General features: G+C 60.3%; 6 protein-coding genes across 6 annotated transcripts; 3 read left to right on the forward strand and 3 right to left on the reverse strand.

Annotated features, from left to right (window-relative positions):
* Positions 1 to 749: 749 nt before the first annotated feature.
* Positions 750 to 2,614, forward strand: PLICBS_001235 (uncharacterized protein; the record flags this gene model as incomplete). Its single annotated transcript, XM_018317713.1, has 4 exons — positions 750 to 839; positions 906 to 1,867; positions 1,929 to 2,062; positions 2,142 to 2,614. The coding sequence occupies 4 exons, from the start codon at positions 750 to 752 to the stop codon at positions 2,612 to 2,614; spliced, it is 1,659 nt and encodes a 552-aa protein (XP_018183238.1).
* Positions 2,615 to 3,575: 961 nt separating this feature from the next.
* Positions 3,576 to 7,059, reverse strand: PLICBS_001236 (GPI inositol deacylase; the record flags this gene model as incomplete). The annotated part of the gene is made up of 2 exons (XM_018317712.1): positions 3,576 to 6,434; positions 6,493 to 7,059. 2 exons carry the CDS (start codon positions 7,057 to 7,059, stop codon positions 3,576 to 3,578), a joined length of 3,426 nt encoding a protein of 1,141 aa, XP_018183237.1.
* A 2,022-nt stretch (positions 7,060 to 9,081) lies between these two features.
* Positions 9,082 to 12,352, forward strand: PLICBS_001237 (uncharacterized protein; the record flags this gene model as incomplete). Its single annotated transcript, XM_065599769.1, has 3 exons — positions 9,082 to 9,117; positions 9,227 to 9,323; positions 9,387 to 12,352. 3 exons carry the CDS (start codon positions 9,082 to 9,084, stop codon positions 12,350 to 12,352), a joined length of 3,099 nt encoding a protein of 1,032 aa, XP_065455841.1.
* Positions 12,353 to 12,730: 378 nt separating this feature from the next.
* PLICBS_001238 (uncharacterized protein) lies at positions 12,731 to 14,560 on the reverse strand (the record flags this gene model as incomplete). Its single annotated transcript, XM_065599770.1, has 2 exons — positions 12,731 to 14,089; positions 14,147 to 14,560. 2 exons carry the CDS (start codon positions 14,558 to 14,560, stop codon positions 12,731 to 12,733), a joined length of 1,773 nt encoding a protein of 590 aa, XP_065455842.1.
* Positions 14,561 to 15,480: 920 nt separating this feature from the next.
* On the forward strand, positions 15,481 to 17,186 carry PLICBS_001239 (NADPH-adrenodoxin reductase; the record flags this gene model as incomplete). The annotated part of the gene is made up of 3 exons (XM_018317708.1): positions 15,481 to 15,771; positions 15,828 to 16,286; positions 16,365 to 17,186. The coding sequence occupies 3 exons, from the start codon at positions 15,481 to 15,483 to the stop codon at positions 17,184 to 17,186; spliced, it is 1,572 nt and encodes a 523-aa protein (XP_018183233.1).
* A 110-nt stretch (positions 17,187 to 17,296) lies between these two features.
* Positions 17,297 to 18,378, reverse strand: PLICBS_001240 (electron transfer flavoprotein alpha-subunit; the record flags this gene model as incomplete). The annotated part of the gene is made up of 2 exons (XM_065599771.1): positions 17,297 to 18,043; positions 18,088 to 18,378. The coding sequence occupies 2 exons, from the start codon at positions 18,376 to 18,378 to the stop codon at positions 17,297 to 17,299; spliced, it is 1,038 nt and encodes a 345-aa protein (XP_065455843.1).
* Positions 18,379 to 19,289: the final 911 nt, after the last annotated feature.

Below are 19,289 nucleotides of genomic sequence, written 5' to 3' on the forward strand. Positions count from 1 at the left end.
CTCCGCCGCCGCCGGTCGCGCTTGCATCACATAATTACGGCAGTGTCTCATGCAACGAGGCGGATCGAGCGTGGCTTCGGAGCTCGTCGCAGGTTCGTTGACTGCTTGGCCGGCCCGTCTCCCGCCGTTCAGTTAGTATATACCTACCAACCTAAGGTACATACCTACCTTACCTAGGTAGGTAGTGCACTTCGTAGCAGCAGGTCAGCTCAGCTGATGGACCTGCCTTCCAACTCAACATTATAAACCCTGACGACGACCTGCCTTGCCTTGGCCTACCTCGGCCGTCTTCCCTCGCTTGCTTCGACCATCAACGACGGCACCCGAGGTGTACCTCTGCAAAGGCGTCGTCGCTCCGTCGTCCGCGAGACCCCCGATTCACGCCGCTGCCCACCGGCATCGCTGCAGTGCAGCCGTTCTGCCTATCGTGCAGCGTAGGCTCCGGAAGCCGGCTCGCCCTCACCCTGCCTCCGTCGATAGTCTATCCAGCCTCTCCCCGACAGTTGGTCACCCGCCCGCGCCTCACCTCCTGTTCGGACGCCCGCCCCCCTGCGCGACGACCACCCATCACATCGCACCGCACCGCACCGCACCGCATCGCATCGCATCGCATCGCATCGCATCGCATCCATGCCGAGCTAGGGTGACACACAAGACGCCCTTCGCCGCCGCCAGCACGCCCGCGCCCGTACCCGTCTCCGTACCCCGTCCGCGAGCCCACGAGCCGCCCGCGCACGCGCACGCTCAACATGGGCCAGCGGAATCGCGGCCAGCTCAACCGAGCTCGCCTCGTTGCTAGCATCGCTGCCACGGTCCTCTCCCTAGCCTGTGGCACCAACGTGAGTAGTTTGTCCTCCCGCCGTCCCGACGCGACCGTCTTTCTGACTGCCCCTGCCTGCTGCAAGTACGTCTACTCGGCATGGGCACCGCAGTTCGCCGAGCGCCTCAAGCTCTCGGCCACGCAGAGCAACCTCGTCGGCCTTTTTGGCAACCTCGGCATGTACACACTCGGCGTCCCCGTCGGAATCGGCGTCGACCACCGCGGGCCTCGCCCCTTCGTCCTCGCCGGCGCCGTCCTTCTCGGCGCCGGCTACTTTCCCCTGCACCAGGCCTATGACCGCGCCGCCGGCTCCGTCCCCCTTCTCTGCTTCTTCTCCTTTCTCACCGGCCTCGGCAGCTGCATGGCCTTCGCCGCCGCCGTCAAGACGTCGGCCCTCAACTGGCCTCACCACCGCGGCACCGCCACTGCATTTCCCCTGGCCGCCTTCGGCCTCAGCGCCTTCTTTTTCTCCTCCCTCGGTGCCATTCTCTTTCCCGGCGACCCCAGCGCCTTCTTGGAGCTACTGTCCTGGGGCACCTTCGGCTTGACCTTCGCCGCCTTCTTCTTCCTCAAGGTGTATCCTCACCCCTCAGTCTACCATGCCATCCCCGGCGCCGAGACGCACCGCTCTTCCGTCGGGTCTGCTGGTACTCAGCGACTGCGCCGCACTTCTTCGGCCGAAGCCAAGGCGCACACGTCTGCGTCGTCGGCTCTCCGGCCTGCTGTGGATCCCGGTACGTCGCCCAATGCCGACGCCAGCCCGGCCAACTCGTCGGACCACCCCCGGCCTTCGCCCGGCCCCCAACTTGGGACGCCAGCACCGCCAGAGGAAGACGTTGAGGAGCAGTCCGCCGTGGTAGACGAAACTTCGTCGCTGGTGTCTTCCTGCTCCTCAGCCGCCGTCGAAAACGTTGTGGCAAGTAGTGTTGATATGGATCGGTCTCACCGAATAGACATCCGCGGCCTCGCCCTCTTGACCTCGCGGACTTTCTGGCTGCTCTTCTCCATCATGTCCATCCTCGCGGGCCTCGGCCTCATGACAATCAAGTGCGTCTCCAACCCCCTTCCCTCCCTTCTTTGGGTGACACTTGTTGACGTGTCTTGACAGTAACATCGGCAATGATGTCAATGCCTTGTGGAAGCACTACGATGACTCTGTCGGGCAAGACTTTCTTGTTCACCGCCAGCAGATGCATGTGTCGATATTGTCTGTTTGTAGCTTTGTCGGCAGGCTCCTAAGCGGTAAGCACAATTAAGCTGCACTTCCAGAGCCCTTTGGCTACAGAGCCTTTGCCCACTGGTCTAACGTCGACATCTACAGGCGTCGGATCTGATTTCCTTGTCAAGTCGTTGGGCGCCAGTCGCCTCTGGTGCCTCTTCATTGCCTGCCTTGTCTTTCTGACAGCTCAGGTGTCAGCTCTGAGCATCCGAAACCCGCACCTTCTTGGCCTTGTCTCGGGCCTCTCCGGCATGGGGTATGGTTTCCTCTTCGGCGTCTTCCCCTCCCTCGTCGCCGAAGCCTTTGGCATCCATGGATTGAGTCAGAACTGGGGCTTCATGACTCTTGCGCCGGTCATTTCGTCCAACATCTTCAACCTTTTCTACGGCACCATATATGACAAACACAGTGTCATTGGCCCTGGCGGCGAACGGCTATGCCATGATGGCCTGGACTGCTACCGAGCAGCATACTGGGTCACGTTTGCTGCCGGCTGCGCTGGGCTGGTCATTACACTCGAGACAATTCGCCACGAACGGGCTGTGCTTGCCCGAGAACTTCGTGGCCATGACTGAGATACAGCAGCACCTCGTTGCATTTGAAGTCAGTTGGATGGCATCATTGGAGTAACTTGACTAGTGCCAGTTCTTGGGAGTGTTGGCGTTGTTTCTTATAGATTTCGGGTTTACTTCCGCCCATCCTTGAAGGCGGCTCATGTTTCCAACACAAAGAGGGCACCGCGAGGTCTTGGCTCGCCGTCGAATTGCCGCAAGCCGTGATATGAATCTGGCGGTCGGTACTTGTATCTCCCGTGTTGGAGAGCTACATGTCCACGCGCCACTGGGACTGCCTTTGGTGTCTTTGCTTTCTCACGACTCCCGAGGCGGAGGCTGCTTAGTCAAAAGGAGGCGCATTCGCTGGATTCATCGCTTGTAATTATCACGTGTATCTGTACAGCCGAATGCAGAAACTCGCCGTCCCCCGACGTCTTCCCAGGTGCTGAACAATATGATTAGATCCCACGTCGTGCAACGTGCTCCACCGTGCTCCTTCACCGGCGTGGGGGCGAGGGAAAGCGGCGAAAGACGAATGCCAGACTATTCAAAAGAGTCGAGGACTATACGATACCCTAGGTACCCCAAACGGACAATTCTGCAATGACCCTACCAAGTGAACCCCAAACGCCGACGGAATGCAAGTGAAGCGACTCTGGAGCAGGCCGCCATCTTCAGGCGACGAGAGTCCCGTTGCCCTGCCTCTCCAAGCGCCGGAAGCGCTCCCAGCTCCCGTAAGCCCTAACTAAGAATTAACGTCGCTTGCTGTCGATATAAGTGTGGATGTGTATGTATGTGTATGTGTGTGCATCTGTTGCAGCCTTCGCGCCTCGACTGGGAGCGCATGTGGCTTGTCGGCCGGTCAAGTAGAGCCCGACTAGCCAGCGCAGCCGTCGCAGACGGAGCCCTCACTCGTAAATCCGTCAATCCGTCTCCATTCCACGTCGCCAACAGCCAAACGGCTCGGGATGCAACCGGGGCGTCAAGGCGTCTTTGCCCCCTTTCTGTCGTCGCCGGCGTCCTCTTCAAACATGGCGCCCAGAGTGGTCAGCGACCACGAGTCAGAGGTGGAGTGCAAGACAACGAGCCAGGCCGCCACAACGTTGACGAGGTAGTGCAGGACATAGGCATGCGACACGCCGTACACCGCAGCGCACAATGCTGTCCCGAACAGAAGAACGCTCGTAACGTGACGAAGCCAGCTCGGGATCTGCGGCACCATCCGGCCGGTGGTGAGATTCTCGACGAGCAGTATGAATGGCATGATGGACAGAACATTGTGGTGCGAAGAGAACGGAGTGAGCCAGTGGACAGCCAAATTTCGTACCCAGACTGCAAGGATGGGGAGGTTGATGGGCAGCACCCACATCATCAGGAGCAGTATCGAGTGGGCGTAATGATGGAAGTTGGTGTCGGCAGCCGAGTTTGCAAGCGTTGCGAGGCGAAACGCTCGGGCGGTCGTGAAGAGCTGCACCAGACAGGCCACCAGATACGCAAACTGGTATGGTATAAAGGTCGACACCAGAAAGAGCAAAATGGCCGTCGATATCATCCGCCTGCGAGGCGTGGCTGTCGAAGAAACGGCGGCCGGCGATGGTGCTCGTCGAGCATGGTCGGAGCCGTTTGCGCCGCCGCCGGCGCCGCCGCTGACGAGGCCATACATAAGACCCAGCATGCGCGTCAGTCCCAGCACCAGGTAGTGCAAGACTGCACAGACTCCAACGCAGACGATGCCAATGACCGGGACCAGGAGGCAGAACAAGGGGTCTTCGGTTCCGATCAACAGCTCGTTCCGCCGAAAGCCCGACTGTACAGGCCGATCCAACCCAGCCTGCCCAAAGGCGAGCCCGAGTCCAACCGTCGGGGCACTGCGGCCAAGCGACACAGACAGCAGGGTCAGGGACAGCAAGAGCAGGGGGATGGAGCGCCGCAGGGACTGGTCGAGGCTCTCTGCAAAAGATATGAAGATGCCTGTCTCGTCGTATACGCGGAACTGTTTCCGCAGCACCATGGTGGCCACCAGAAGCGGGAAGGCTGCAAACACTGTCCGGTACCGCATGTAAAGCTTGCCCAGGCTGCCCCATGGGTCCAGTGTGAGGCGGACATGAAGAGGCGAGCCGCATGTTGGGTCTGACCAGAACTGAAAGCCCAGCCCGGTCACGTCGTTTGGCTGCAACGGTGGCGGCATGTAGGGCGCGACGCCGTGGAAGCTGATGGGGGCGTGGTGGACATTGACAAAGTACTTTGACTCGTACGGCTTCTCCAAGAACTGTCGCACCATAGGTGCAAGTAGACTCGAGGGTCCAGGACAGCTGGGCTGGTCAATGCGCAGCTGGAAAGCAATGAGAGCCGAGGCCGCAGCAGGTACACTGACGTCGACGACCATGGGCCGGTCGGCGGGAAGGGTCAACGACATGCCGAGAGTGAGCAGCTGAGAAAGGCTTGTGTCTTGCTTCCGGCGGAAGTCGTCCTGGTCGCTGAACTCGGCCATGACGAATTCGTGACTAGGGGTCGGGCTCTGGTCCACGACGGCGATGAATTGATGGTCCGCCAAATGCTCCAGCCCATATTGCAGGTACGAGAACGGCTGCACCGGCTGCTCGCGCTCAAGGAAGAAGGGGTGCTCCGTCGAGGTCGTGGACGCGGGGACCAGAGTCGAGTCCAACGCGGCATTCTTGCATGCCAATTTGGTGGGGGAGCCGTTCCCGCCAGAAAGGTCGACGTGTCTGGAGAACTGCGGGCTGGCCAGGCTTGGCTGAAAGGCGGAGACGCTGCACAGGAGGACCTCGAGAGACGCGTCGTTGCCCGCGTCATGCAATGCGGCATCTGTCAACAGTGTGAAGCGCTTCAGGCCCGGGGAGCCTTGCGGGGGGATTGGGATCAGGTGGGCCATCCGCCTGGCCTGGTCGCCGAGGTTGCGTAGCACCAGGCGCGAGCCTGCAGGAACAATACGGCTGGCGTCATCCCCCAAGGTCAAGAGCGTGGTCGCTTCCCGAACCGGCAAGGTTCTCTCCGTGGCCGCTTCTATCCCGGGAAGAAGACGCTTCTTGAGCAGACGCATCCGGTCCGCCCTGGGCTTCGTCTGCGAGGCGCGCCCAACGTCGACGATGTCGTACAAGGCGCGGGCAACCACTCTTCGAAACTGATCGCACCAAAGGATTGCTTGGTGATCCATGCTCGTCCAGACTGTGGGAATGCCCGTCGTGAACACGGTGAAGCCGTGAGTGTCGGGTACAAGCGACTCCAGGCTGGCATAGTCTGATGGCACTACCGTGTCGAGGCTGCCGCCGGCAATAGAAACGAGTGTGACGTGCCACAGCGGGTTGTCGTTGGCCCATTTCTGCGCATAAGCTCGGCGCCAGTAGTCGTTTATCTCGTCATAAATCTGCACGATTTGCCCGTCGAAGGTCACCGGGGGGCGGGCGTGGGGCGCCGACATGGTGATGATGGTGTTGATAGAATTGGCCTGGTAGTTTGGCTGGACCAACATGGCACGGGCCACGACGCCACCCATTGAATGGCCCAAGACAATGATTGACGTGGGATCCGGCAAGTTGGAGTCCCGGTCAGATCGTTGCGGGTCAGAGTACAAGGCGAGGATATATCGGATCGCCTCGTTCAGGTATTCGGCCTGGTCCAGTAGGGTCTGCCCGTGGAAGGCGGTGATGTCCTCGTTGAAGTCGACCGTGAAGAAGTCGAGCCCGCGGGCGCCGGCTCCGAGTGAAACGCCATCTTGCTGCAGAACATCGTGAAAGTAGTTGGCCGCCTCGGCTGCGATCGGACGGACTTGCTTGTAGCTGCCGGCGTTTCCGGGGATGAAGAGGACCGGGATGCCGCGCAACTGGAGGACGAACCGCGTCAGCATTCACAGTCAGCCTACCACATCAACTTACACGTACCTTGCTCTCGTCATCGATCCCTTGCTCGCGGTAGAGGTAGAGGGAGTATTTAGTGGCGAAGCGAGTGTGTTCCGTATCGAAGTCGGAGTAGTGAATGTACGACGGTCGCATATAGGACATGCGACATCCTTTTGGTTCCACGTAATGGCTGACGAGAGATCTCAGAATGGCTGATAGCACAACGATGCCGAGGGCGGCGGTGACGAGGGCGAGCATTGACATGGACCAAGGGCTTCTGCGCCTCGGCTTTGACCTTGACGCGCCAACCGAGGACGGAGGGGCCAGCTTGCCCATGGCGAGTGCCGCTTGCGACAGAGCTGCCGGCGTCATCATCTTGCGGCCGGGTGCAGCTCCATTGTGGCCGTTTGGATGCATCCAGTCGACGCTGCTCTGACGCTGGCTTCTAGCAGAGGACGGCCGCGACTTGAGACCGGCTGGGGACGCTTTGCGGCTTGGGCGGCTGCCGTTGCGACTGTCGTCGTCTCTAGAGCGGTCGGCATCGGGCGCCTCGCGGGAGTAGGAAGATTCGCCGCCGTCATCGGTCGATGCGAGAGGGCGGTTTGGCATGGAGAAGAGCCTCTCGTGCGGAGGGGAGAGGCGAGGCGATTGCTCGGCCTCCGCTCTCCTTTACTCCCGCTCTCTCTCTCTCTCGCTCCCACACTCGTTCGCGTTTCCCCTTGTGCCGCGAGCCTTACTATTTGTCGGCGATTTCGGACAGCGAATTGATCAAGCAAGGGTGTCGTGTCGTGTCCCTGGCAGAACAGACCTCGCCTCGGGAGGTGTGGTCGGCTCGTCGACGTCTGGTGTGAGATCAAGAGCGCAATCTGTGTCGCGCGCCGACGGTGACGGTTTCATGCGACGACTGCCGGTGTTTCGTTCGGGCGGCAGCTGCGAGCTCGGTTTCGCCAAGCCACGAATGATGCAACTTGAAGCAAGGTCGGGCGGTTGACTAGGTATGTACTCGAGAGACGGCGGGTCAATCGCCTCAAGCGGCTGCGAAACGAATGGACGGACCAGTTGCCTCACCTGCCCCCAACATGTCGAGAGGGAGTTGGAAACCAGCAAGAGGCAGCGGCGGAACGGGACGAATGGCGTGGGAAACGGGGGGCGGATGGTTGGCTAAAAAAACCACCCAAGAAAACGCCGCGAGCAATCTTGGAGGGCCGTGGGACGGGCAGCGAGCGACGGAAAAGGGACGAGACTGCCAAAGTACATGGCGGGCGCGGGTGGAAGTGGCCGTTTGCGGTCAAAACAGCGGTACAGTGGAAGTATCGGGTGGTGGCGCTGGAACCATGCCCGGGCTGGAACCTCATCAAGGTGCAGTACAGTGGCCGTTTGTGTCTCGCGAAGCGCATTAGGTGAGGCCGGGTGGTTCGGGTACCTGGGATTCAGGCGTGTCCCGCCCATGGCCGCAGGTACCTCCTTCCCGCAGCATGGATCAGGTACTAGATACCCGGGAAGAGGTGGCGAGAGTGCCCACAACTCCGACCAGGTAGCAGGTAGTAGGTACTTGACGCCTGCTCTGCTCGACAATCTGGCCCTCCCTTCCTTGCTCCCACCCGTGGCTGACGATTGGCCCGCGACAGCGAACGCGTCACTCGGCCGCGCTGAACATCTCTTTTCGTTCTTCACGCGGCCCCATGCGGGTGCCTTCGTGTTGTCGTCGGCAGCGATCGCCAGACAGTTCAATCAAACTCCCACTGATACCTCGTTTACCACCAAGATCCTACCTAAGGGGAGGTATCTACGTAAAAGCTACCTGAAGTCCATACAAGCCTCACTACCGTACACTACTTATCCAAGGCACCTGAGTATTAGGTACCTACCTGGGTACTTAGTGCCTTTTCTGCTTTGAGGTGGTAACTTGGAAGGCACCTGGGTACCAACCGGCGAAACCTGCCATAACACAACCCAGGCAGGTAGCACCACTGCTTGGCGCCCACGCGTATCACCTCGCTAATAATCAATTTGGAACAGCAGCTAGGCATTATTCCCGACTCCCTTACCGTACCTAGTAAGGTGCCCGTAATATGGCGGTGTAATTTCAGGTACACCACGAGGTAGGTATGTCCGGACTGCTAGGGAACGAATTTGAACATGTCGGTACCTAGAGGAACTAAGGCGATAGGTAGCCGGTACCTGCCTTGATTGTCGCGTCGAGCATCTGGTCGTTCCCGAATACGTACCTACCCACTCAACATCTCGACCGCGAGCCACCGCAATCATCAAACACGCACATGCCGTCTACAACGCCAAGCCGCCGCACCATCAAGCTTCCAATCCAACTACAGAAGATACCTAAGACAGGTGGCCCCTGGAGGTAGACCTTTACTCGAGGCACGGCATCAAGCAGTTCCTTTCGCACTGCGCGTTAGGTAGGAAGTATACTCACCCGGTATCTCATTCAGGCCTCGCAAGGCGCGGCTTCCTTCAACAGCCACTTCAACACCTCCTGCGAGTACATGTGTACTGCGGCACGGTCTCTCCGTCTGCATCACGGAGACGCCAGCACCTCACCGCGCTCGCGCCGGCGATGAAGCCACCGTGAACCTGTGAGCGGAGAGTCTCATGTCGACCAGCTGGCCTGACATGTCTGCCACGATCAAGCCTATCGATGGCCGGAGTGTAGGTTGCCCGCGCGCCCCCATGCGAACTCCATCCCATGCCATTGTTTCCTGTTGGTGTCGGAAAGTCATCGTGCCTCCCGTACTGACAGGAACCGACCACCTCGCAGATCCATCAGATCCAGTCCGGTCAAGTCATCGTCGACCTCTGCTCCGTTGTCAAGGAGCTGGTCGAGAACAGCTTAGACTCGGGCGCCGGCATCATAGGTGTGTGCTGGTAGTGGCAGACCCTGTCCCGTGTCGGGCAATGGACCTGACGTGGTTGAACAGATGTGCGATTCAAGAATCAGGGCCTCGACTTGATCGAGGTCCAAGACAACGGTTCTGGCATCGCCCCTGCAAACTATGCTTCCATTGCCCTCAAGCATCATACGTCCAAGCTCTCGTCCTATTCCGACATTGCCTCACTCGAGACGTTTGGCTTTCGCGGCGAGGCACTGGCTTCTCTCTGTGCCCTTTCCAACCTCGCCATCACCACATGCCTCCAGGCAGAAGTACCCAAGGGCGCTCGACTCACTTTTGAGCCCTCGGGTAAGCTGCGGGACACAGCAGTCGTCGCCACCCAGCGGGGCACGATTGTTGCCGTGGATCGCCTTTTCCACAACCTCCCTGTACGCCGGCGCGAGCTCGAGCGCAACGTCAAGAGGGAATGGCACAAGGTCATTGCACTGCTCAACCAGTACGCCTGCATTAAGACAGGCGTCAAGTTCTCCGTTTCACAGCAGCCCACGAAAGGCAAGCGCATTGTCCTCTTCTCGACCAAGGGTAATCCTACCACTCGTGATAATATCATCAACATCTTCGGCGCCAAAACCTTGTCTGCACTCGTCCCCCTCGATCTAGACCTGGAGCTGGAGCCGTCCACCGCAAGTGCCGGAGTGCAACCAGAGTCCGCCTCCAACAAGGTGCGCGTCGTTGGCCATGTGTCGCGACCATCGCCTGGCGAGGGCCGTCAAACACCAGATAGACAGATGTTTTTTGTCAACGGCAGGCCGTGCAGTCTTCCTCAAGTTGCAAAGGCATTCAACGAGGTCTATCGGTCCTACAACTACTCCCAGTCGCCTTTCATCCTTGCCGATATGCAGCTCGACACCCACATGTACGACGTCAACGTCAGTCCGGACAAGCGCACCATCCTCCTTCACGATCAGGGCCGGTTGCTAGATCGTCTTCGCTCTTCACTCACGGCGTTGTTCGATGCGAACGACCACGTCGTTCCTGTCTCACAGGTGGCCGACCATCGATTGCACACAACTGTCGAGGCCAGTTCGAATAAGTCCCGACTATCGGCACTCGTTGGGCGTGAGACCGCGACGGAGGATAAGGTAGTCAACGATTCCCCGTCGTCAGGGGATGAAGAAGACCATAGCAGCGAGACTGGTCAAGAATCCGAGGACAGCCCAACCGTGGCCTCTATCCAGCCGAGGATTGCCGAAGACAAGCCCAGCAGGCGGCAAAGGATCGTACATGACCAGAATCTGATCAGCCAGTGGCTCAGCCCGGACAGCCAAAAGCCAGCCCAAGGACCTTCGACCGTTCCACGTGGCGAATTTGCTGCGGGAGGCAATGACCCTGCGACATCGCACAGACGCAAGCCGCTGCGTGCTCAGCCAACAGTATCTCTTGTCAGGCATGACCCTGAGTCCCGGACAGGAATATCCGTCAGTCCACTGGGATCACCTCGAGACTCTGTTGAGGGCCTAGCCGAAAACACCACAACCGCAGGCCATGATCGGCCATCAAGCTCGGACCACAGGCAGGATGCGATCTCTCCCGACCGCGTCGCCAAAAAGCAACATGCGACAATTGAGAAGTTACAATACCTGAACACTGAACATGGCGAGAGTGAACGTCCGCATTCGCCACTCCCAAAGCCACAGAGTAGGCCACATTGGCCGTTTGGCGGCGATAACTGCGCAAACGAGGAGCAACACAGTCCATCAGGTGATGATGATATTGCCGAGAGTGACACATATGAAGGGCACGTCGAGTTGTCGTCTGCGTCGAACTCAGGCACACCTAGGGTTGGCACGGATCCCAGCTTCAACAGGATCGAATCTAGACTTACTGAAAGAATGACCCCGTCAGAGGCCTTCTCGTCCCCCATGATGGCCGTTGCCGGCAGCCACCCGCACGTCCGTAAGGAGGCATCACTTATTGCATCGCTGGCGGCGGAGGCGAGCGAAGAGTTCATGCTATCAAGCGAGGGCGATGACCCTACTCATCGCAGATCACCCGGGGGTCCGGAGCCTACCACAACAGACCAGATTCCGCACCACCCGGTGCGACCGTTGGCTTTTGGCATAAAACGCACCGATCCGACTGTGTCAATCACACGATGGCTCCGAACCGATGAGGAGGCGATATGGTACGGCTTGAACCGTCTGATGTCAACTATCACGTCAGGGAAGGACGTGCTACCTGGGGCAAGAGACGTCGAGGATATTGCCTCTTCTGACGCGGAATCGAAACTGTCTTTGATTATCTCGAGAGGCGATTTCTCGCGAATGCGTGTCGTGGGACAGTTCAATATGGGCTTTATTATTGCTGTTCGCCCAGCTCCTGGCAGAGGCAACATGGCGGCAACCGCGGAGCATGACGAGCTCTTCATCATTGACCAGCATGCCTCGGATGAAAAGTACAACTTTGAACGTCTCCAAGCCAATACGACAGTGCAGTCGCAGCGGCTGGTACACGCCAGAGCACTTCAACTGACGGCCCTAGAAGAAGAGATCGTGATGGAGAACGTCTCCGCAGTCGAGGCCAACGGCTTCAAGGTTGAGATGGATGTCAGCGGAGACTCGCCTGTGGGCTCCCGATGCCGGGTGGTAGCCCTGCCGCTGAGTCGCGAAACGACGTTTACCATGGATGACCTCCAGGAGCTGATCGCGCTCCTTGGGGAGGAATCGGCAGAGTCAAGCCATGTCCCACGCCCGTCCAAGGTGAGGAGGATGTTTGCCATGTGGGCGTGTCGCAGTAGCATCATGATCGGGAAGGCTCTGACGGGTCACCAAATGAGTAACGTACTCAAGCACATGGGAGAACTGGACAAGCCGTGGAACTGCCCACATGGACGCCCGACCATGAGGCATCTCTGCCACCTCGACGCGTGGGACAGGGGACGCTGGAAACACGATGTGGCAGCAGTTCCCGCCTCTGTCTGGCGCTCGTACGCACGGAGCGAGGGGCTCCCGAGCGGCAACACCCCAGCTTCATCTCAATCTGTGTCCGCATAGTTGGCTACTCATGATGTTTCCATTTCATAATCGTATATTCATCTCGCATGTGGCTCGCCAACCCATCTGTGACAGCGATCGGCTTGCTTGCCGGTACATTCTATGCTACGATGGCAGCACGTGTTTATCTTGACAGCATCCCTCTCTCCCACGTCTTACCCCAAAGCAAGATGTAGTAGGTGTCTCATTTGTTAGAATGCCTCAAGAGACACACATCATCATTCCTTCGCGGACCGTTTCGTTTTGAGGGACCAACGAAGAAGAAAATATCTTACGCCAGCCGACAACCATTTCCCATATATGCATCAGTCGCGCAAGTCAATTGAGCAAATAAAGCCAGGCAGTAAAGTAGTAAAGCAGAAACCAAGGAGCACGGTTTTAGCTGACGGCGAAGCCTCGTCGCGGGCCTTGGACTGCAGCCAAGCCCTCCTCGGCCTGCCTGCCACTAACAATCCGTCGGCCGTGAGAGTTCGGAGCATACTTGGATTCAAAGTCGTTGCCGGTCGAGACTTTACGGCCGCTTCCGATCATGATTGGAGGCGTGGCGGGCTTTAGATCGCCGTACGGCCTCGAGTAGAAGCCGTCTTCAGGCTGGATGGAACTGTTCCGCTGCCTCTGCCAAGGACTCGGCTGGCTCAGCCTCTGGTCGGCAATGTCCCTGCTGCCGCTGACGCGACGCTCGTTGCCGCTCAGCTCCAATAGCGAGGCCTGCGGCGGCCGTGTAGCAGGGTAGACCAGCGTCGCTTGCGCGCTCGGGGGCGGGTGAGACCGAAGGGGGTTCGGATGCTTTCGCGGCGGGCCGGCGGCCGATAAATCCCCAGCCTGCACATTCTCATCCTCATACTCCGAGTCGGACGAGTTGTCCAAGTTGTAGCGCTGGGATAGAGCTGTGTACGGCTGGCCCCCTTCACCATTGCTGTTTCGGTGATACGTCCTGGAGATGAGGGAGTCGGTCGGCACCCATGCCTCGGTGAACTTTGGCTTCCGCCCTGAATTGACGTCCAGGTTGGACGTCAGATCCCTTTGGGGCGAGCCTGGCTCCGCCGTGGGCAATTGAGCGTATGAACCGCCACGCGAGGAGCGAGGCATCGACGCATTCACGCGGCTTTGAGTCGAGCAAGCGGAATTCCGGGGAGATTCGCCGCCGGGGACGATCTGGTATTGCCTCGCAGGAAAGTCGCTTCTTGAGTCTCGGCTCAGCAGAGAGTGGCTCGAGCCGGTTCTCGTGTGCATGAATGGCACACTTGGGGGCCGGCAAGAGTCCACAGAGTGCAGGTCGGAGAGGCGGCGGGCATCCGTCGGCGTCGAGAGGCGCTTCTCGTCTCCAACGCTACTGGCCGTATTGACGGAAGACTTGTTTCGCTTGTGGAAGGGCCTTGCCGTCAGATGGTCCTCGAGGGGGTTCATATCCGGGGGCATGAGGCTGATCCGGCGGAAGGCGGCCCCGAGCCAGAGTGAAACGGACAGGGTGACCACGTGCAGGCCGCCACAGCCGACGAGGGTGTAGTAGGCGGCCGGGGCGAAGTAACGCACGAGGCCCTGGTCGGCAAGCAGCGTGGCCCACCCGCCGGCGCTCTTGTAGGCAGCCAAGGCGCCGTAAGCGTAGGCAGACAGGACACAGAGGTCGGCGATGCCGGCAAAGACCTGGTAGGCAGCCGAGGACGCCGGGGTACGGCCGGAAGCCTCACGGGAGAGGTGATAGGCGGCGTAGGTGCAATGCATCATGGAGATGCCGGCCTGAGGCGAAGTTCAGCAGCCGTCACGGAGCCGGTCGCGGGTTGGATATCTGCTTACCATGATGCGCAGGACCCATGCCGTCGCGGGATTGACCTCGGTGATGAGGATCATGAGCGTGAGAATGCCGGCAGCGCCGCAGAGCTGCAAGACTCGCAGCGCGAGCTGCAGGCGACGCAGCCACTTGATGCATGTCTTTGTGCGGCGGCCGAGGGGCACGTAGCTGCTCTGCTGGTTGGCGAGGACCAGGTGCGCGCTGTGCGAGGGTGTCAGCGGCGGAGAGGAAGACGGGGAAGGAGGTACGGACTCGGGGTGTCTGTTGAAGGAGACGAGCGGGCCTGTGGGCTGGGTCTTGCGAGGCTTGGGTTCCCAGCTGGCTCGCGTCACGGCCTTGGGGTCGAACGAAGATCTGGGGAAGCGCGAGTCGTTGCGCGGCTCGGCGCCGTACATGAAGGGCGGCGCCGCTCCTCCCATGACGGCGAAGTCGTCGAGGATGGAATGCGGTCGTCTTTGTCCTGGGGTTTAGAACAATGGGAGCTGGCTGGAATGCTTGACGCTGGGCCAGGAATGGCGGGGAGGGTGGTGGGTGGTGGGTGGTGGTGGTGGTGGTGGTGGGCGGTTTGAGAAGGGATGGATCGGCGGCCAGCTGCGTGGGCGGGCGAGTGTTATCACTGCGCCGCGCAACACGGGACGTGCTCTGTACGCAAGGTAAGGCACGTAGCTCGAGCCGACGATTGCGGCTTCGCTTCACCTGCTGGTGCTGAGGGGAGGGCAGTCCATGGATGTCGCCACTGCAGCCGTGTTTTGGCGCCTGTGCCCATCGTTCGTTGCCTTTGCGCAACCCACGGTGCGTTGTGGCGGCGGGCGGCGGGCGGTGGGCGGTGGGTTGGCTGGGCAACCATCGGGAGTTGGGGCCGTCGAACGGAGCTCCGATGACGACGGGTCGCTGGGGACCGACCGGAGTCTGGCGGTGGGGTGGCATCTAGGTGACGCACTACGTACATTCTAGAGTCAATACGTACCTACTTGTACTTGCCTACTTCCTACAGGCCGGGCCGGTTGTGCCTGCCTCAGGTACGTCGCGCTACCAAGTACCACTCGCTCACAGTCGCCGTGCGAGCCCGTAGGTACATTCTACACCCACGCAGGGTACACAGGTACCTCAAATATTACTCGGTAGGTACATAATACTAGGTTCGCAGTGCTGCTGCCTTCGGATGCCCAAGAAATTGTTCCAACTTTGGTTGGAAGCAGGGCATCACAGCGCCATCCCAGAACGACACCCTCGCTTCCCCGCGAAGCGTCCACCGACGACTGGCCGCCCGCTCGCGAGCCCGTCGCAGTCACCACCCCGCGCCAACTGCCTGGCTTGGGCCCGCCCCCGGCACGACCAAATGCGCCCGGCACCGGCTCGCACCGCCATCGGTGGTGGTGTCCGAGCTTGGTCGGCGGCTGCGGCGCCAGCTACACCAACACCGCCGTCACCGACCGCCCTGCGCCCGCCCCGCGATGCCGCCTCGTCGCCCATGCGCCTGGCCGTTGTCGGCTCCGGCCCCGCCGGGTTCTATGCCGCGTCCAGGGTCATGTCGAGGCTGCCTGGCGCCCGCGTCGACATGTACGAGGGCCTCCCCGTGCCCTTTGGCCTGGTCCGTCACGGTGTTGCCCCGGACCACCCCGAGGTCAAGGTGATGCCAGCGATACCTTCCCTTTGCCCGCCTGCTGACCCGGAATCGCGGCGCAGAACTGTCAGGACCGCTTTGGCGAGATCGCCTCGGCCTCCAACTTCCGCTTCCTCGGCAACGTCTCCGTCGGTCAACCCGTCCACGCCGCCGACCACTGCACTGTGCCGCTTCGCTCTCTCATGCGCCATTACGACACCATACTTCTCGCCTACGGTGCCTCGGAGGACAAGAAGCTCGGCATTCCCGGCGAGTCCACCCTGACGGGCATCTACTCGGCCCGCCAGTTTGTCGGCTGGTACAACGGTCTCCCCGAATGCGCCGGCCTCCAGCCCGACCTCCTCCGTGGCGAGGACGCCGTTGTCGTTGGCCAGGGCAACGTCGCCCTGGATGTGGCCCGCATCCTGCTGGAGGATGTCGACGTACTGAGGAAGACTGACATCACGGAGCGCGCCCTTGCTGAGCTGGCCCGGAGTCGCGTACGGAGGGTCCACGTCGTTGCCAGGCGCGGCCCGATGCAGGTGAGACCCTATCCCTCTGCCGCGTCTTGACCAGCCGGGTGCCTTTTTATGAGCCATTTGACGCTCATGCCCTTCTAGGCAGCCTTCACAATAAAGGAGGTGCGGGAGCTCATGAAGCTGCCTGGTGTGGCCTTCTGGCCCGCAAACCGAGCCCTCATCCCGGAGGACATCAAGTCCCTCCCTCGCGCCTCGAGGCGCCTCATGGAAGTCCTGCTTAAAGGAACCTCGCTGTCCCCGGGGCAAGCATCACGCTCCTGGTCACTTGACAGCTGTCTCTCGCCCAGGCACTTTCTCGGTCGCCAGGACGACCCAACAGCTGTGGCAGGAACAGAATTCGACGTAACCCATCTCCAGGACCCCTTTGACCCCGCGTCGCGCGTTGTGAACACGGGCACCACCAAAATACTACCGTCCGACGTCGTTTTCCGCTCCGTGGGCTACAGATCCGTGGCCCTCCCCGAATTCGCCGAGGCCGGCATTCAATTCGACACGAAGCGGGGCATCGTTGACAATGATGGCCTGGGCAGAGTGATCCGCCTCGTTTCCGACGGCGACGCAACCCCCCATGTGAAAACCCAACAAGTCGCCGGGTTATACTGCGCCGGTTGGCTCAAGAGAGGGCCCACGGGCGTAATTGCGTCCACAATGCAGGACGCTTTTGCCACAGGCGATGCCATAGTGCAGGACTGGCTGTCCGGAGGCCGGTTCCTGCAGCCTGACCAGGGTCAGTCTCCTGGTGGGTGGGAGGCGGTCGTGCAAGACGTCGGTCCTAGTGCAACATCCGCCGTCTCATGGGATCAGTGGCTCAGAATCGATGCGGCCGAAAAGGGCCGTGGGCATCGTTTGGGCAAGGAGAGGGAGAAGTTCACCAGCACGATCGACATGCTGTCGGTGCTTTGACTTCGAGCACCAGCCCGGGCGACAGACGGCCTGGCTGAGAGATGGGGCATGCCCGGCATACATGTGCATGTGATGTAATAATACGTACGAACCCACGATAAACGCCACATCTAAGAGCTCTTGACCTTCTCGGTCAGTTCCGGGACCTTCTCGAACAAGTCGCCGACCAAGCCCACATCTGCCACCTGGAAGATAGGCGCGTCCGCATCTTTGTTGATGGCCGCAATAACTTTGCTGTCCTTCATGCCTGCCAGATGCTGAATGGCGCCGGAAATGCCAACGGCCATGTAGAGCTGAGGGGCGACGACCTTGCCAGTCTGGCCGACCTGGAGGCTGTTGTCTGCGTAGCCACTGTCGACGGCGGCCCGTGACGCACCGACGGCAGCCCCCAGGGCATCTGCGAGGGGCAGCATAACCTTGTCGAAATCTTCCTTGGACTTGAGGCCGCGACCACCAGAGACGACTTTGCTCGCCGTTGCCAGGTCCGGGCGGTCTGATTTAGCAAGGTCCTCAGACACCCACTCCGTGGTCGAGTCGGCCTTGGGGTCAGTCCCCTGCACAACGGAGGCAGAACCGGCTTCGGCCGTGGCGGGCGCAAAGGCTGTTCCTCGAATGGTGATGATCTTGACGGCGTCCGACGACTCGATCGTAGCGATGGCATTGCCGGCGTAGATGGGACGGACAAAAGTCTTGTCGTCCTGAACGCCCGTGATATCTGATATCTGCTGCGAGTCCAAGAGCGCGGCAACCCGGGGCAGCACATTCTTGCCGAATGCCGTATGGCCGCCGACGACGTGAGTGTAGTTGCCCTTCTTGATGTTCTCGACCAGTAGCGGAGCATAGTTCTCGGGAAGACCCTGGCAGAGCAAAGTCAGCTTCGGGAGTCCCCATGGTAGGATACGGAGATGGTGACCTTCTCGTATGCCTCGTTCTCGACGGTAACAATCTGCTCAACACCCTCCACCTTGGCGGCCTGAGCAGCGGCAGCCGAGACAGAGCTGCCAGCAATGAAGCCGTGGACAGTGCCGCCAAGCTTCTTTGCCGCGGTGAATGCGCTCAGCGAGCCAGCGTTCAATTGGCCACCGCGCTGCTCAAGGATGGCCAACGTCGACAGAAAGCGGCCGCGATAGCCAGAGCTGCCGATGGGCGACACGGCCCGCCCCAGCAGGACCCGTCTGGCGGCAAAAAGCATGGTGTGTGTGCGGGTGGTGGGTGGGCGAGCAGCGAGGGTTGATTGATGGCTCGACTTGCCGGCTTCGTCTTCGTTTCCGCCGTCGCCCTCGTCGACAAGAATGAGCGTTGGTCGGGTCCGTGACTGGGGCGGTTTGAGCAGGTGGCGGAGACGACAGAGACGGCAGACTGGAAGTCCGGGTGGACGCGGCCCGAGGTTTCGGCGCTACGAGACCGTCATCGGCCCCAGCGGCGCGCGGGATGGTGGCCGCCGCCTGTTCCTTGCCTGTGCCTGCAAAACGACCTACCTGGCTGTCAGCTCCTCGGAGACGGCTGTGCGCCTGCACGTGACTTACTCTCCGACGATTCCCGTTTCGCATGCCTGACGTGTCACGTGAGTGGTGATCCACAGCCGTCACTTTTGATGGGGACTGACCAGTCGCGCATCCGCACAGAAGGGAACGACGGCCGCACAGGGCGGAACAAGTCATCAGATGTACAGGATACAAGGCCGGCCCTGCACCTGGCGGCTAGAAGGCCGCTGAGCCGGGGAAATCTGGGACGAGGAGAATGTAGAGGTACGCCTCCAAGGCAAACGGCGCCGTCGGGCCCACCATTACTTATTTCATTGGTTGAGCTCACGTCGAGCTCGCGCGCTCAATGGACAGACACGCCAAGCTGGAGCCTCTCACTTGCCAACCCCCGTCCTCCCATCGATGTCGCGCCAAATTTCTTACTTGCACCGTCACGCACCCACTCTACCTTGCCAATTCCCATCGCCGCGCCGACCACAGACGACGCGCCAGCCACTGAGCATCACGACGCCATCGTCCGGGCTGCCCAAGATCCATCCAAGGGCGCCAACTACGCAAGTTGCCCTCGCATAGGCTGCAGCCAGCCATTCTTCGCGCCTGACGCGTCGCTCTTCTTCCT

Source organism: Purpureocillium lilacinum (assembly GCF_023168085.1).
Source record: "Purpureocillium lilacinum CBS 284.36 DNA, scaffold_1, whole genome shotgun sequence".
NCBI lineage: Eukaryota > Fungi > Ascomycota > Sordariomycetes > Hypocreales > Ophiocordycipitaceae > Purpureocillium > Purpureocillium lilacinum.